At 43.5% G+C, this 17,776-nt stretch overlaps 1 protein-coding gene across 1 annotated transcript in view; it reads right to left on the bottom strand.

Moving 5' to 3' along the window:
* The window catches only part of ZNF235 (zinc finger protein 235), a 35,595-nt gene extending 26,381 nt beyond the window's left edge, over positions 1 to 9,214 (bottom strand). The window contains exons 1-3 of the mRNA XM_043598672.1: positions 6,839 to 9,214; positions 4,114 to 4,240; positions 3,053 to 3,148 (exon numbers count right to left, since the gene is read on the bottom strand). Coding sequence (XP_043454607.1) covers positions 3,053 to 3,148; positions 4,114 to 4,240; positions 6,839 to 6,946 — 331 coding nt within the window. The 5' untranslated portion in view covers positions 6,947 to 9,214. The remainder of the gene's footprint in view (positions 1 to 3,052; positions 3,149 to 4,113; positions 4,241 to 6,838) is intronic.
* Positions 9,215 to 17,776: the final 8,562 nt, after the last annotated feature.

Here is a 17,776-nt window from a genome sequence, read left to right as displayed (position 1 = left end):
TATATATGTGTGTATGTATATATAATATATATAATATAATATAATATAATATAACAAACAACATAATATAATATAATATAATATAATATAATATATATATGCATACATACCATATGTATATATGAACTATTACTTAACAATCAAAAAGAATGAAATTTTGCCATGTGCAACTACGTGGATCGAACTAGAGGGTATTATGCTAAGTGAAATTAGTCAGAGAAAGACAAAAATCATATGACTTCACTCCTATGAGGACTTTAAGAGACAAAACAGATGAACATAAGGGAAGGAAAACAAAAATAATATGAAAACAGGGAGGAGGACAAAACAGAAGAGACTCATAAATGTGGAGAACAAACTGAGGGTTGCTGGAGGGGCTGTGGGTGGGAGGATGGGCTAAATGGGCGAGGGGCATTAAGAAGGACACTTGTTGGGATGAACACTGGGTGTTATATGTAGGGGATGAATGCCTGGATTCTACTCCTGAAATCCTATGCTAACTAACCTGGAGGTAAATTAAAAAAAAAAAAAAATCCATATACAACAGCACCAAAAAGAATAAAACTTGGGAATTAACTGAACCAAGGAGGTGAAAGACATGTACACTGAAAAGTACAAAACATTGATAAATGAAAAACATTAAAAAAATGGAATGACAGCCCAATGTCCTGAATTGGAAGGTTTACTATTGTTAAGATATCAGTGCTACGTGGTCAAAGGACCTACAGGTTCAATGCAATCTCTATCAAAATCCCAAGAGTACAGAAACAGAAAAACCCATCCTAAATTCACATGGAATCTCAAGGGACCCTCAGTGGCCAAAACAACCTTTAAAAAACAAAAAAAGTTGGAGGTAGTCACTTCCTGATTTCAAAACTTACTATAACGCTGCTGTAGTCAAAAAAGTGTGGTACTGGCATAAAGACATACAGACCGAGGGACTAGTCTACAAGGCCCCAAAACGAACCATTGCATACACAGCCAAGTGGTTTCTGACAAGGGTGCCAAGACCACTGAATGGGAAAAGGACAGTCTTTTCAATAAATGGTGCTGGGAATATTGGCTATTTACACGCAAAAGCATGAAGTCAGATCTTTCCTTACACCATATTCACAAATTAACCTCAAAATGCATCAAAAAGCAAAACATAGGAGCAAAAACTATAAAACTCCTAGGAGAAAGAATACGCCAAAAGCTTTGTGACGCTGGATTTGACAATGATTTCTTGGCTAGGACACCAGAGGCACAGGGAAGAAAACACACAGACAAATTTGAACATTTCATGGAAATTAAAAACTCTTGTGCATCAGAAGACACTGTCAATAGAGTAAAAAGGCCACACGCAAAATGAGAAAATACTTGCAAATCATATATCTGAAACAGGATTGGTATTCAGAACACAGAGAACTCCTAAAACTCAAAGGAAAACAAACAATCGGACTCAAAAATGGACAAAAGACTTGCACAGATATTTCTCCAAAGAAGAAACACAAATGGCTACTAAGCACGTGAAAAGATGATCAATATCACTAATTATCAGAGAACCGCAAATCAAAACGAGGTACCGCTTTGCACCCATTAGGGTGGCTATTAAGGGTAAAAAAAAAAAAACAAAACAACCCACAGAACACAAGTGTTGGTGAGGATGAAGAAAACTGGAACCCTTGTGTATTGCTGGTGGGAACATAAAATAGTGCAGCTATCGTGAAAAACGGTATGGCAGTTCCTCAAAAATTAAAAACAGAATTACCAGGGGCACCTGGGTGGCTTAGTCGGGTAAGCATCTGACTCTTGATTCAGCACAGGTCATGATCTCATGGTCGTGAGATAGAGCCTCCCTGGGGCTTCGTGCTGGGCATGGAACCTGCTTAAGATTCTCTCTCTCCCCCTCTCTGTCGCTCTGCCCTCCCCAACTTGCCTGCAGTCTCTCTCTCTCTCTCTCTCTCCCCCTCCCTTCCTCTCCCAAGGAAAAAAAAAAAAAATAGAATTGCTAACACGATCCAACACTTCTGTTCTGGGTATACACACAAAAAATGGAAAGCAAGGACTTGAACAGATATTTGTACACCCATGTTCACAGCAGCATTTTTCACCATAACCAAACGGTACAAACCCAAATGTCCATCAATGGATGACGAAAATGTGAGAGGTGCACACGACGCGACGTTACTCAGCCATACAAAAGAAGGAAATTCTGACATGCGTTACAACACAATCGACCTTGAAGACGTCATGCTAAGTGAAATAAACCAGGCGCAAATGGCAAATGTCGCATGACTCCACTTCCATGAGGGACGTGAAATAGTCAAATCCACAGAGACGGAAAGAACAGTGGTCACCAGGAAGTGGGGTAAGAGAAGAACAGGGGGCGCTGTTTCCGGTGCAGGGCTCCAGCGTGGGATGATGGAAACGTTCTGGAGATGGACAGCACGGAGGGTTGTGCAACAGTGTGGATGGACCTAAGGCCCACTTAAAGATGGTTGAAATAAAGGGTATTGTGTGTATTTTACCACAACGTAAAAATCCCAGATGCTGGTAAGTCTGGTGGTATAGCGCTTACGCGCAAATGAAGGCAAGTCAGGGACACGGCGAGTGCCGGGAGATGGCATTTGAAGTGGTGGTCGGATAAGGCCGTGGATAGAAGGACTTCGGATAGACAGGAGCGAGCGAGAAAGCAAGAGCGGTCAGACGTGTACCGGCTGGCAGCGTTCCGGCCGGAGGAGAGAACGGGAAAGGTCCTAATGCAGAAGCACCTGAGTGCCGTGAGGCTGGCACTCAGAGGGACAGAGGGAGGGGGACGGGACGGGAGAAAAACACAGAATGAGTGGTGAGGCTGGGGGAACGAGCCCATACCACAGGACCTTCCAGGCCCCTGGAACACGCTGGGTTTTATTCCGTGAAAGGAGAAGCCCGGGGAGGGACTGAAGCAGGTGTGACGCGGCGGGACTGAGGTCTTCAAGGGGCCTCTCTGGCTGCTGCACGGAGATTAGCCAGGACGCAGGCAGATCGAGGGGACCGTCCCCTGCCAGGACCCGAGCCGCGCCATTCTCACCCGAGTGCCTCCCCCTTTGGGTGTGGATCTCCTTCATGCAGAGCTTCTCCTCTCTCTCCAACTGGGATATCACATCTGGTTTGGAGGATGAATGCCCTGTGGACAGAGAAGACGCGAGTGAAAACACGAAGGGCGCGAGTACTGAAAACCGTGGGGAACCATAATGTGAGGCTCTGCCCCTCCCCGCAGCAGTGGTTACCAAACACTTTTCCGTCACGACCCACGGTGAGCAGTACGCTTGGCATCATTAGAAATCTATTCTTACCACACAAATTACTGAAATAAATGACCAAACGGTTTCTTTTTTTTTATTATTTAAAAAAAAAAAATTTTTTTTTTCAACGTTTATTTATTTTTGGGACAGAGAGAGACAGAGCATGAACGGGGGAGGGGCAGAGAGAGAGGGAGACACAGAATCGGGAACAGGCTCCAGGCTCCGAGCCATCAGCCCAGAGCCCGACGCGGGGCTCGAACTCACGGACCGTGAGATCGTGACCTGGCTGAAGTCGGACGCTTAACCAACTGCGCCACCCAGGCGCCCCCCCAAACGAACGGTTTCTAACCACTGTCTGTTTTCCTCACATCCTTCCCTGTTGACACCCCTCAATGTAAACAGCTGAACTTAACGCGTCAAGGTGAACCCCCGCTAAGGAGCTCTGTCCTGTAAGTATTCTAGATTAGAAGATAGTCGGTGCCATTTACGAACATCCTGACCCACCAGTGGCTCACGATCTACAAGTTTAAAAAAGATGCCTGAAATATGGAGCCAGGCGAAGACAAGCTTAACTGTTCATTTACAGTTCATTTACACGAGACCATGTCTGCCTCGGAACAAAGACTAGAAACATCTCGTCTCCATGTTCTAAAGGGACTGGGAAACCCTGGTCTCTGAGGAGCCCTGAAGCCTTAAACTAGTGGGAGGAGGCCAGGGATGTCACTCAACATCCCAATAGGCACAGGACGGCCCTCACAACAAAGAAATATCTGCCCCCGATGCCAACAGTGCCAAGGTGAAGAAACCCTGCTCGAGGGGATGAGTGACAGAAAGGTCTTGCGCTCACCCACAGAGACTAGGTTCCGGAAGTTCTCCAGCATCACTTCTCGGTACAGCTTCCTCTGGGTGGGGTCCAGCAGCCCCAGCTCCTCCTCCGTGAAGACCACAGCCACGTCCTTGAACGTCACCGCCTCCTACAACACCAAGCACACGTAACCTCGAGCTCGCACCCCAGGGCCACTGGGAGCGGGGCGGCACGGAGAAGGTGGAGATACGGGGGAAGCCGTTCCCGATTCTGAGGGAACCGAGCAACTCTTCTCATAGTTTCTCCTCTTCCCCTTCCACAGTCTTACCAAACACGCTAGGGCCGTGCAGGGGAGGGGAAGGAGAGGGAAGAAGGAGAAAAATACCTCGTATACAGGTAGCATCGTGCCCTTTATACAGTTTTGATACAGATCTCAGCCAACTGTCCTGTTACTTCCCTAGGATAAGTTCCAGGAAGTGGCATGTGCACTCTTGAAAAATATGCACCTTGACTTTGTTAATATAATGGCAATTTTCCCCATTAACTCTTCCCGTAAAAGATTACAAGTATTCTGGATTCTCTACACTCTGGCCCAAACTGGGGGCACCTGGCTGCCTCCGTTGGTAGAGCTTTGGGACTCTTGATCTCAGGGCTGTGAGTCTGAGCCCCACGTATGGTGTAGAGATTACTTAAAAATAAAATCTTCAAAATGAAACAACCAGAACATAGTCTTTCCGACACAGTGTGGCAACTACACTCAAATAATAATAAAAGATCATCTTTCTATTTTTTTTCACATATTACCTGTTCATTTCCTTTGTTCATAATCCTACTGGAGTATCTTATGCATCAGTAAAATTCCTACTGAGAATATCAAGCCTTTTTTCTAGCATGTATAAATTCTTAGCCACCCCCCCCCCCAACTCCTGTTTCCTATTTGTGTCATAACTTTTTCTGTGTGGAAATAAAAACTCTAGCTGGAGTTCTGAGCACCTGTGTACTAAACGACTTGACATGTCTGACACAGAAGAGACAGGCACTAAGAAAAGGAATGAGGTGACGACAGTGTTATGTTTGGAGACCCCCATCCACCAGATCTGCCAGCACACATGTAGCCTGGCCTGCGGTCCCCGAACAGAGAAGTCTCTTTTCTTCTGGGTCTTTCCATTTACCCTAATCGGACACCTGAAACTCCCGACTTAGGCAATGGGAACTTTAGGGTCAGCTGGGAACCGAGTGGATTTCAGGAGGTATCTGAAGGTTCACAAACCTGTTTCTTCATGTGAAAATGCAGAGAAGACCAGGTATATCCTCACACAGCTGTTCCACAGAGTAAATGCCTGGCAAATCCCTAGTGCTCAAGATTTTTAAAAATAAGTATGTGCTGGGGCACCTGGGTGGCTCAGTCAGTTAAGCGTCTGACTTCGGCTCAGGTCATTATCTCACAGCTTGTGGGTTCGAGCCCCACATCGGGCTCTGTGCTGACAGCTGGGAGCCTGGAGCCTGCTTCAGATTCTGTGTCTCCCTCTCTCTCTCTGCCCCTCCCTGCTCAAACTCTGTCTCTCTCTCTCTCTCAAAAAATAAACATTAAAAAAAAAATTTTTTAAAAATGTGCTTCTTCAAAACATACTAACGCATCAACGAATAAAACAAATATTTAACTATATAACACACACATGATTTAACTTAGAATTAAAAAAAGGAATCTCCCCTTTAAGAAGTATTTACATTTATTTACTTATTCATTTTTAAGTAAACTGTACACCCAATGTGGGGCTTGAACTCACAACCCCAAGATCAAGAGTCACACGCGCTACCCTGAGCCAGCCAGGTGCTCTCAGAATCTAGCTCTTGCTGTTTGAAAACTGAAATTATTTTCTGAGTTCAGTCTCTGGCAGACTCCGCGGCTCCAAGCCATACTGCAGACATTCTTATCACAAAGAACGAGGCACCACATGTGAGAACACAATCGAGTCCCCAGAGCTTTCAAGAGAAATAAAAAATGACTGACTTCTCAGAATTTCTGTATGGGGTGAAAGGTTATATGTAAGCAAATTGTTATTGTAAACGTCTCGAAAGTGGTAAAACCCATGTGGGTTTTATATGGAGAATGGGGTAAAACAGCAGGAAAGTTACAGAAAATAATGTGACCCTTTACACTGCAGGTAATTATCAAGTTGCATTTTAAAAATCCAAAATGGGGGCCACCTGGGTGGCTCAGTGGGTTGAGACTCTTGATCTCAGCTCAGGTTATTATCTTACTGTTCGTGGGACTGAGCCCTGCGTCGGGCGCTGCACTGACAGCTCAGACCCTGCTTGGGGTTCTCTCTCCTTCTCTCTCTCTCTCTCTCTGCCCCTCTCCCGCTCACTCACACTCTTTCTCTTTCTCTCTCAAGATAACGAAATACACATTAAAAGACATAAAATATCAAAAACCCAAAATGCTACTTAAACTGTGATTACAAGTCCAGACACGTAAACACAAATGGGAAAGCACACGGCACAATGAAAACTGTTCATTTGCCAACATGTTTAGAACGTGCAAGTGTTTTTTTTTTTTTTAAGTTTTTTAAATATCAATTTTCACGCTGTTATTTGGCAATAAACAAAAAACAAGAGGCTGGTACACAACAATTATTCAAGTGCCTGGGGTTCTTGCCAAGTAGGAGGGTAAATGCTTCCACCCTTCCCAAGTAGGGGGTTAATGCGTCCACACTTTGTGAAACGAGAGGTCATTTTAAGGAACAGAAAGGCAAAACCAACTTACCTGGAATTTGGTCATTTTTTTCTCCTTTTCCTTTTGGGGAAGGGCAGAGTTCTGGGAAGGCAAAGCTGTGGGTGGGAAAGCCGTCGTGAGAGAGCCGTCAGTCCACATGGCACTTGTGGGAACCCCAAGAGGTGCCCCTGTAGACCAGGGGCTGGATTCCAGCTTCCTCTGGGCTCCCCCAGACAGCGGCCTGAGCTCAGGAACAGTCCCTCACCTAAGTGCTTCTGGTAGCTTCCAGAGTATTCCTGAGCCTGGGTCTCAGAGGAAATGAGAAGCAGGCAGGCAGTATAACTTAACGGGGCCAAGGTGCATGGGTTCAAGCTCTGCATTTCTACTTACTACTTTCTACTCACCACCAGTGTAAACCTTGAGCAAATTATTAATCTTTCTGTGCCTCAATCCAGTCACCTGTAAATGGGTAAAATAATAACGCAGGTATTCCCTATTCCCTAAGGTGTCAGACAGGCAAATGCTTTCATGCTTCCCGAAACTTCCCTTGCAAATGTGCTTTCTAGAAAATAAAATCTTTTCAGAAACCCACTAATTCAGAGATGAAGGCTCCAGGTGGCGAGTCACCGATACCCTAGGAAAGTCTAATTATTATTATTATTTTTTAACGTTTAATTTATTTTTGAGAGAGGCACACACAGAGAATCCGAAGCAGGCTCCAGGCTCTGGGCTGCCAGCACGGAGCCTGACTCGGGGCTCGAACTCACCAACGGTGAGATCACGACCGAGCCCAAGTTGCAGGCTCAACCGACTGAGCCACCCAGGAGCCCCTAGGAAAGTCTAATTCCGACTGGTTGCCCACAGATAATCTGTTCTGCTGCTAATGAAAAACTGCCATGATTTCCCCCCAATGACACCATTTTAATAGGTGTAATTACTTGCGCATGTTATTAAGCTCAACAAAGTTTCCTCTCCCATATGCATGAAGGCAATGACTGATTGAAACCGCAGACTAAGAAATCCTGCTGCATCTTAAATGAACAACACGCAGCTATTGCACGTTCTCAACACTTAAGGACTCAGTACACCGCAGGCACTCTGCGAAGTCGTGCGCAGGACTGTTTCTCTGGGATCAGCCACAAAGAACTTTCCCCGGGATCCAGCTGAAGATAACTCTCCTTCCTAATCAAGGGTCTGGGAAGAGTCCAGGAATCCCGGAACGGCCCCACAGCAGAGATCGGTGAAGGGCCAGTGGAGCTACAGCCGGGGCTCCGACCCCACGCCCCCAATGCCAGCATCTCAGGAGCTTCTAAATAATAGGGGGCCCGATATTATGACAGCATTCCCGGCACCACCCAACATTTTACTAGGCACTAGGCACTAGTTTTAAGCGTTTCGTATATAATCTCATCTAATTCTTAAAAGAACACTACTGGGCAGGCACTAACCCTTTTCAGCCAGGGGGAAACGGAGGCAGGGAAATGCTAATCACTGGCCCAGTGTGTCACCTCGAGGCACACGCACAGCTGGCTCTAGGGGTGAGGGAGGAGAGCTCTGGGCGCGGAGAGCGCGGGAGACCTTCAAACTCCGCACGCCACGCGCGCCCGCCCCCACGCGGAGGCTTCGTCGCCGCTGCCTCCGTCCCCGCCCTCCGCCGCGACTCCCATGCCCCATGAGCGAGGACCCGGCGGCTGCTGGCCTCACGCCGAGGCCGAGAAGGCACGGAGGAACCGCAGGGGCGCGGGGTTAACTCACCTCCCTGCCAACAATCTCGGCCCCGACCTCGCCTTCCTGGAGCGGAAGTGTCCCCGACTGTACCCCGCTCCTGGACTACACTTCCCAGAATGCCCAAGCGGAAGCGCCTCCGATTTCACGCAACTCCTGGACTACATTTCCCAGAATGCAGCTTGCGGGACCGCGCTTCCAACAGCTGTCTCTTGTTTGGGTGTCAAGCGGCTTCAGGTTGGGTTACTTCGCTGGTGCTGTAACTGTCAGGTTTCTTTTTGTTTTATTCATTTCTTAGAGCGCCTGAGAAAATTGGGAGTTGAAAAAAATTCGGTCGTATTAAAGAAAAAAGGACCAAAATTTTTAGGGGAGGGCTGGATCTCAAACTTGTATCAAATGCCGGCTCCCCGATATCTCCAATACCACCGTCGGGTAATACACGGAGTTTATTGCTAATCGCAGGGAGGGAGAACACCACCGCGATGGACACGGCACCTTGACACGGACACGAAGTCAAGGTTGAATTTACTGAGAATTCCAAGTTCGGTTGCAGGCGGATCTTTCAGTGCGACGGACTTGGATTAGACTCGCGTAGGCCAGGATTGGGGAGAACAGCAAGGGTTTTTAGGTGCCAACGGTTGCTTTCTTTTGCAGAGATTGAAGAATTGATGGACCTTGTGGAAGTTCCTTTGTTGAACAATCAAGCACTTTGCTAGGACAGGAATCCCCTGGAGTAGTAAACGTGTGCTAATGACGACTGAACAGTTATGTTAACGTAGACGGTAGACGGTGGTAAAGGAGGTAGGTAGATAGGAAATTTCAGTCTTCGGTGACCATAGCTGTTCCACGCTGTGTCTCGTGCGGAGGGGAAGGAACAGAGGTAAAGGGAGTGTGTTTGACTCCTCTGCCTCCTTTATTCCACAAGGCACCTAAGGGCTCTTGACACCGTTTTGTGGCATGATCTATTCATTCCAATATGCTGAGAATTTACAAAAAGTAGATACAAATGTTGATTATGCCTAAAAGAGAAATATCTTGAACTTCATTAAAAAAAAAATGAGTTGTGTTTAAAAAAAAAAAAAAGCCAAGTGAATTAAAAAATCTAATTGGCTTTATGTAACCATTCATGAATTGAGCAGCATCCCTTCTAGTAAATGGAAAGAAACTCCTGGGAGCTTTCCAATTGTTTACTCTTGTTCTTCATCTGAGATAAAGAGCCCAAGACCCCATCCAGTTTATACTGGCTCTCAGAGCATGCCCATAGCCCCTTCTCCTTATCTGACAGTTACCTCTGCTTCATTATCCTATTGAAGTCTCCACCCTAAGAGAAGCACAAGAGTTCATTAACATAACACAGGATGCATGTGTAGGCATGTTTTCTAAGCGCCTATGCACGACCCTATGCCCACCTTTGCATAAAATGACAAAGCTCCTCCTACTGAATATTCATCCTAAACCCCAAAAAGAAACTTCACCGCTGCCAGGGGAGTCACAGCTTTGGAAGTTATTCCCTGTGATCTCCTTATTTGCTGCAAATAAAATTTCCTTTGTGTGACAGCGCCACTTGGTGTTGTCTCTATCTGTAACTCACCAAGGAGCAAACTCACATTAGTTTGGTGGCAGAACCAAACTAAAATGGAGTCTCTTAGGTCAGGGACAAAATGGAGATGGTTAATGCAGGTGCAAAAAAGGAAACTTAACCTAACCTTACAGGAATTTACAGCTCATCTCAGAAATCAGTGGAGGACACCAGTCAATCCCCAAATGACAAGTCTGTTCACGGCTATGTCTGGACTTCCTTTCCTTGACTCAGCTACCCTGATCCAAATAAGAAAGAAGACCACTAGGCAACCAATCAACTAAAAAAGACAAACGACTTCCATATTTGTCCCATAAATACCCCTTAGCCTGTGAACAACTCAGAACTCTTGTTTCTGTAGCTTTGAGATTCCTGGTTTGCAGGTCAAAAGCCTTGCCATAAACTCATCCTGCTTTGTTTCATTCAGTATGCAGAAATTGCCTTTTGACATACCCAATCCCTATTCAGATTTTCCAATTACCTCCCAAATCTTTCGTAACTGGTTTGCTCAAGTCAGCATCCAGAGTTGTTCATTCCGTTTATCTACTCAGGTGCATTTATCCTTGAATACAGCCCTTTCAGTTTACCTTTTCAGATCTTTGACCTGTGGAGGAATTGGGTCAGTTGTCATGATGTCCCAGTTAACTGGATCCAAATAATTGGATCTCTCCAATTATTTTTGTGTCATTAAATAATTTGTTCTTCTATGTATCTCCTTTATTTTTTAAGTTTATTTATTTATTTATTTTTAGTAATCTCTACACCCAATATGGGGCTTGAACTCATGACCCCAAGATCAAGAGTTTCATGCTCTTCCAATTGAGCCAGCCAGGTGCCCCTATTTTTTAAAGTTTTAATTTTAATCCCAATTATTTAGCATTCAGTGTTATATTAGCTCAGGTATATAGTATAGTGATTCAATTCCTAAACGTTTAAATCTAAAGTCCTGATAGATTTGAGTTTATCTCTCTGGACAAAAAGACCATGGAGGATAGTGAAAATATCTGAACACCAACTGAAGCCAATTCAAATCCTGGGCAATGCACCTCTGAATAGGAACATAGATAACATTAAATATGTGAAAAATGGTGATTTTAAAGAAAAGAACCATTTTAAGATCAAAAGATTCTTCCCCAAAATAAAAACGTTTGGTAACATTTGTTTTGCTGTTTTATATATTAGGCAGGATCAACCTGATAATAGGAAAGATAAAAATGACTAACAAAAAATATAACAGAGGCTTCCACTTTGAGTAATGGCAAAATAGGTAACTCCCATTAATCTCTCTCTCTCTCTCTCTCTCTCTCTCTCTCTCTCTCTCTCACACACACACACACACACACACACACACACACACACACAGTCTGTTGATAAGCACCAGTAAGCTAACAGTGTGTAAGAATTTCAGGAGAATAAGTTCTGAAATTCAGGAGAACTTGGAGCCACTTCTCCCCTGAGGGGCACTGGCCAGTTCTGAAAATGGTAAGGCTGAGAAGCAAGGCACTCATCTCTGACACTGTGATGACTCCAGGGTTATAAAAGTTGGAGTCCACGGCCTGCCAAGAGTGGATAACTGATAAAACTCCTATATTTTGTGTTGGATACCAGGAACCACTGAACCCTGGAGGTAAGAGTGAATAGCATACAGATCTGCCCTGGTAGGGGTCTGCAGCCCAAATCCAAATCAGCTGTAGCCTTAAAACTATGTAAAAGGAATCCTGAATTGCTAATACCTTCGGGTACCTGAGGGTCAAGTGAATATCCTCTTTGGAAAAAAGATATCACCCTAAGCCTGAAATTATTTTGACAAATTTTTAAATACAATATCAGACAAAATATATTTTAAGTCAAAAACTATTGATAGACCACACGAAAGTTGCACACGGATGTTCAAAGCCCATTATATTAATATCCAGAAAAGTGGAAACCAGTGTCCATCAACTGATGAATGGGTAAACAAAATGTGGTCTATCTATACTATGGAATATATCTTGGCCATAAAAAGAGAATAAAGTACTGATACATGGATGAACCTTGAAAACATTATGTTAAGTAAAAGAAACCAGCCCAAAAGGATGTATATGATTCCATTTATATGAAATGTCCATAATACGCAAATACATAGAGACAGAAGGCAGACTGGGAGTTGCCAGGGGCTGGGGGTGGGTAGGCAGAATAGGGAGGGACTGTGCATGGGTATAGAGTTTCATTTTGGAGTGATGAAAATGTTCTGGAGGGAGAATAATGGTGAGGTACACAATTGTGTGAACATACTAAAAATCCACTGAATTGTATACTTTAAAAGGGTGACTTTTATCAAATGTGAATTAAATCAACACATGTTTTAAAAACATTGCTAGAGAGACCCTTCATAATGATAAAATGTTAGGTTCACCAAGAACATATAACTCTAAATTGTGTGCACCTGTATAATTAATAGGCTGGCTGAATTTTGTCCCCAGATCCTGGAAGATAGCCATGAAATCCTTAGAATCTAAGTGACAGGAGTCTTTCTTATTTATGAGGGTTCCCTCAGACCACACCTGACAGTTTACACCGGACAGATGAGTTTTGGGGGGAGGGCAAGATAATTTTATGATAATGGATGACTCAGGATGGGGGCTGATCACACCAGAAAGACTAACCATGTGATTAAGGGTTGGTACTTTGAACCAGGTGATATCAATCTATGGAGGGGAAGGAGACTGGAAACTGAGCCCCAAGACTAATGATTCATTCGATCATGCCTACATAATAAAGCCCCAGTAAAGTCAATGGTCTTCTTCATTTTGACTATTTACCTGTATTAGTTATATTAAGACCTTTTGCAGGATTCTTCTGAGTAAATTTTATATGAAATTTTTGAGATGAACTCAATATAATTTTCTCCCTTTTACAAATTTAACAAATAAGTTCTGGGCACAGCTACAAAGTGCTAACCAGTGGTAAGATGTATCTTCAGGAAGTGGGGGGATATGGTGGAGTAGGGGGATCCTAAGTTCACCCTGTCCCTTGGATACACCTAGATAACATCCACATCAGTGTAAAACCCTGAAAGTGATTTGTTGACTGGCAGAACAGACTCTCCACCCCTAAATGTAGAGAAGAGACCACATAAAAAAGGGTAGGAAGGGTGGAGATGCAGATAGGAACCAAACTGACCTGCAGGATCATACACAAGAGGATGCCTCAGTTGGAGAGAAAGGAAAGGAGCAGACCACACTAGGCAACCCCGGCATAGGGGACCCACACTGGAAAGACAAATCCCCATTAACATTTGGCTTAAAAATCAGAGGGACTTAATTTCATGAGTTCTTACCGTCAGTGGGGTTTAACACCTAGAACTTTAAAAATCAGTGGGGCTCAGATCTAGGAAAAGTGAAGGTTGATAGGAAACTGAGTCCCTGCCCTTAAAAAGAGAATAACAGGGGCGCCTGGGTGGCGCAGTCGGTTAAGCGTCCGACTTCAGCCAGGTCACGATCTCGCGGTCCGTGAGTTCGAGCCCCACGTCGGGCTCTGGGCTGATGGCTCAGAGCCTGGAGCCTGCTTCCAATTCTGTGTCTCCCTCTCTCTCTGCCCCTCCCCCGTTCATGCTCTGTCTCTCTCTGTCCCAAAAATAAATAAAAAACATTGAAAAAAAATTAAAAAAAAAAGAGCATAACAAACAGCCCCACCAAGATATAGCTTAGAAGCAGCAGTTTGAAAAACACCTGAGGCTCAAAGGAAGGGGATTTATTTACTAATCTCAGAACATGTGCTGGAGGGACAAAGATCTTTTTTTTTTTTTTTAATTTTTTTTTCAACGTTTTTTATTTATTTTTGGTACAGAGAGAGACAGAGCATGAACGGGGGAGGGGCAGAGAGAGAGGGAGACACAGAATCGGAAACAGGCTCCAGGCTCCGAGCCATCAGCCCAGAGCCTGACGCGGGGCCCGAACTCACGGACCGCGAGATGGTGACCTGGCTGAAGTCAGACGCTTAACCGACTACGCCACCCAGGCGCCCCGGGACAAAGATCTTTATGAGACTTCTCCAAGAACAAAAGAACTGGTGGAAACCATTTCCCTCCCCCCAACCCCAGTCTAGATACAAGACAACTGTGGGAATCAGCATAGTGTCAACACTCTCCACCTAGCTTGCGAACAGCATGCCCCATCCCCACACTCTCCTGAAGACTCACACCCTCTGACCTACTTTATGCAGTATTCCTAAGTGGCTACAGGTCCCCCACAACAGACCTGTGTAAACCTTGCTAACATCATGCGCTGCCCCCGCCCCTGTACTCTTCTGTAGACCAACATCTCCAACATGCCCTCAGCAGAAGCCTATCCAAAGTGGTGACACAAATATGGCAGTATGCAAGCAGCCCCAACAGAGGCCAGTACCACCACTCTAAAGTGACTCCTTTCCCAGAGAGAGGGGAAGATAAGCACATATATCAGTCCAATTGTGGCTCAAGCAATTGGCTAGGGACAGACATCTGGTCTGATTGCAGGCCCTGCAAACCAATGAAAACTTCTTAGGGGACAATACACGGAGAGCACCCTGCAGTTCAGTGCTACTAAATCTGTGGAAAAAGCCTGGTCTGACCCAACTCAGGCCCAAGGTGGCCCCAGACTGGCCCCCTAACAACACAGAGACCAAATTATGCCTACAACAGGCAAAGTGCAGATGACTGGACTGAAGGCAAATGTGGCTTAGCCACAACAGTAGGGTGCATACAACACATGTAGGAGACATCCATGAAGTGCAAGTTTCTGGTGAATAGGGGACATTGAACTTCAGGGCACTACAGGACCTCTTTTTCATATGGTCACTACTTTCAAGAGCAAGAGACATAGCTGACGTTCCTAACACAGAAACAGACACACAGAGTTAGACAAAATGAGGAGACAGAGGAATATGTTGCAAATGAGAGAACAGGACAAAATCATACCAAAAGAGAGTTAAACAAAATGGAGACAAGTAATATGTCTGACAGATAATCTAAAGAAATGGTCATAAAGATACACACTGGAGTTGAGAAAAGAGTGAAGGACCTTGGTGAGTCCCTCAACAAAGACAAAACATGAAAAGGACCAGAGATGAAGAACTCAAAAAGTGAAATTGAAAATGCTCTACAGGGAATAAAGGGTAGATTAGAGGAAGTAGAAGAATGGATCAGTGATGGGTACACTGAGTAATGGAAAGCAATCAAACTGAACATGAGATAGAAAAAAGAATAAAAAGCAACACCATCAAGCATAACAACATTTGCATTATAGGGACCCCAGAAGGAGAAGAGAAGGAAAAGGAGGCAGAAAATTTGTTTGAAGAAATAATAGCTGAAAAGTTCCTGCATCTGGAAAAAGTAACAGAAATCCAAATTCAGGAGGCACAGAGAGCCCTCAACAAAATCGATCCAAGGAAATCCACACCAAGACACATAGTAATTAAAATGGCAATAAGTAGTGATAGAGAATTTTAAAAGCTGCAAGAGAAAAGAAAACAGTTACATACAAGGGAAATCCCAGAAGGCTATCAGCTGATTTTTCAGCAGAAATTTTGCAGGCCAGAAGGGAGTGGCATGATCTATTCAAAGTGCTGAAAGAAAAAAAAATCCTGCAGCAAAACAAACTCTATTTAGCAAGGCTGTCATTCAGAATAGGAGAGATAAAGAGTTTCAGAGTTTCCAAGACAAAAAAAAGTTTCAAAAACTAAGAAAAGTTAAGGAATTCATCACCACTAAAACATCCCTACGAGAAATGTTAAAGGGGACTCTGAGGGGAAAGGAAAGGCCACAAGCATGAGTAAGAAAAGTAGGAAGCGTAAAGGCAGCAAAATTAAATATATCTATAAAAATAAGTCAAAGTATTAACAAAATAAAGGGATATAAAGTATGACACCATTTACCTAAAACATGGGGTGGGGGGGAGGGAGGAATAAAGAATGGGTTCAAACTTAAATGACCACCAACTGCTATATGCAGAAGGTGCTATATACAAGCCTAATGGTAACCACAAATAAAAAACCACTAATAGGGGCGCCTGGGTGGCACAGTCGGTTAAGCGTCCGACTTCAGCCAGGTCACCATCTCGCGGTCCGTGAGTTCGAGCCCCGCGTCAGGCTCTGGGCTGATGGCTCAGAGCCTGGAGCCTGTTTCCGATTCTGTGTCTCCTTCTCTCTCTGCCCCTCCCCCGTTCATGCTCTGTCTCTCTCTGTCCCAAAAATAAATAAACGTTGAAAAAAAAAATTAAAAAAAAAAACCACTAATAAATATGCAAAGAATAAAGACAAAAGATTCCAAGGATGTCACTAAAGAAATCCAGCAAACCATGAAAGAAGAGAGCAAGAGAATAAAGGAATAGAGAAGAACTAGAAAGAGAAAGCATAAAATGAATAACAAAATGGTAATAAGTACACACCTATCAATAATTACTTTGAATTTAAATGGATTAAATGCTCCATTCAAAAGACAAAACATGGCAGAATGGATAAAAATACAAGACACATCTATATGCTGCCCATGAGAGACACATTTCAGACCTAAAGACACCTGCAGATTGAAAGTGAAAGGATGGAAAAGCATTTATCATGCAAATGGAAATGAAAAGAAAGCCAGAGTAGCAATACTTATATTGTACAAAATAGACTTTAAAAGAGGTTGTAACAAAAGACAAGGATACTACATAATCATAAAGGGAAGAATCCAAGAAGAAAATATAACAATGTAAATATTTATGCACCTAACACGAAAGCACCCAAATATATAAAGCAGCTAATAACAAACATAAAGGAAATAACCGAGAATAATACCATAGTAGGGGACTTCAACACCCTACTTAATATCAATGGTAAGATTATCCAAAAAGAAAATTAACAAGGAAACAGTAGCTTTGCATGACACATTAGACCAGATGGATTTAACAGATATGTTCAGAACATTCCATACTAAAACAGCGGAATACAGTCTTTTTGAGTGCCTGTGGAAAATTCTCCAGAATACATCACCTGTTAGGCCACAAAACAAGTCTCAACAAATTAAAAAAGACTGAAGTCATACCATGCATCTTTTCTGACCACAACACTGTGAAACTAGGACTCAACCACGAGAAAAAATCTGGAAAGAACACAAGTACATGGAGGTTAAATAATATGTTACTAAACAATGAATGGGTCAACCCAGAAATCAAAGAGGAAATCAAAAAAATACATGAAGACCAGTGAAAATGAAAACACAATAGTCTCAAATCTTTGGGAGACAACAAAAGCTGTTCTAAAAGGGAAGTTTAGCAATACAGGCCTTACTCCAGAAGGAAGAAAAACCTCAAAAAACAACCTAACCTTACACCTAACAGAACAAGAAAAAGAACAAACAAAACCCCAAACCAGTAGAAGGAAGGAAATAAAGAGCAGAAACTAAAACAAAACAAAACAACAAGAACAATAGAAAAGATCAATGAAACCAGGAGCTGGTTCTTTGAAAATATCAACAAAATTCATAATCCTTTAGCCAGAGGATTATGCAATTATAAATGGGATTGGTTTCTTAATTTATCTTTCTGCCACTTCATTGTTAGCGTATAGAAAAGCAACAGAATTATGTATATTGATTTTGGATCCTGTGACCTTCCTGAATTCATTTATCAGTTCTAGTAGTTTTTTGGTGGAGTCTTTAGGGTTTTCTATATATGATATCATATAAT

Source organism: Prionailurus bengalensis, chromosome E2 (genome assembly GCF_016509475.1).
Source record: "Prionailurus bengalensis isolate Pbe53 chromosome E2, Fcat_Pben_1.1_paternal_pri, whole genome shotgun sequence".
In the NCBI taxonomy this organism is placed as follows: domain Eukaryota; kingdom Metazoa; phylum Chordata; class Mammalia; order Carnivora; family Felidae; genus Prionailurus; species Prionailurus bengalensis.
The sequence above is the reverse complement of the archived record's forward strand: the minus strand, read 5'-3'. Positions and strand labels throughout refer to the sequence as shown.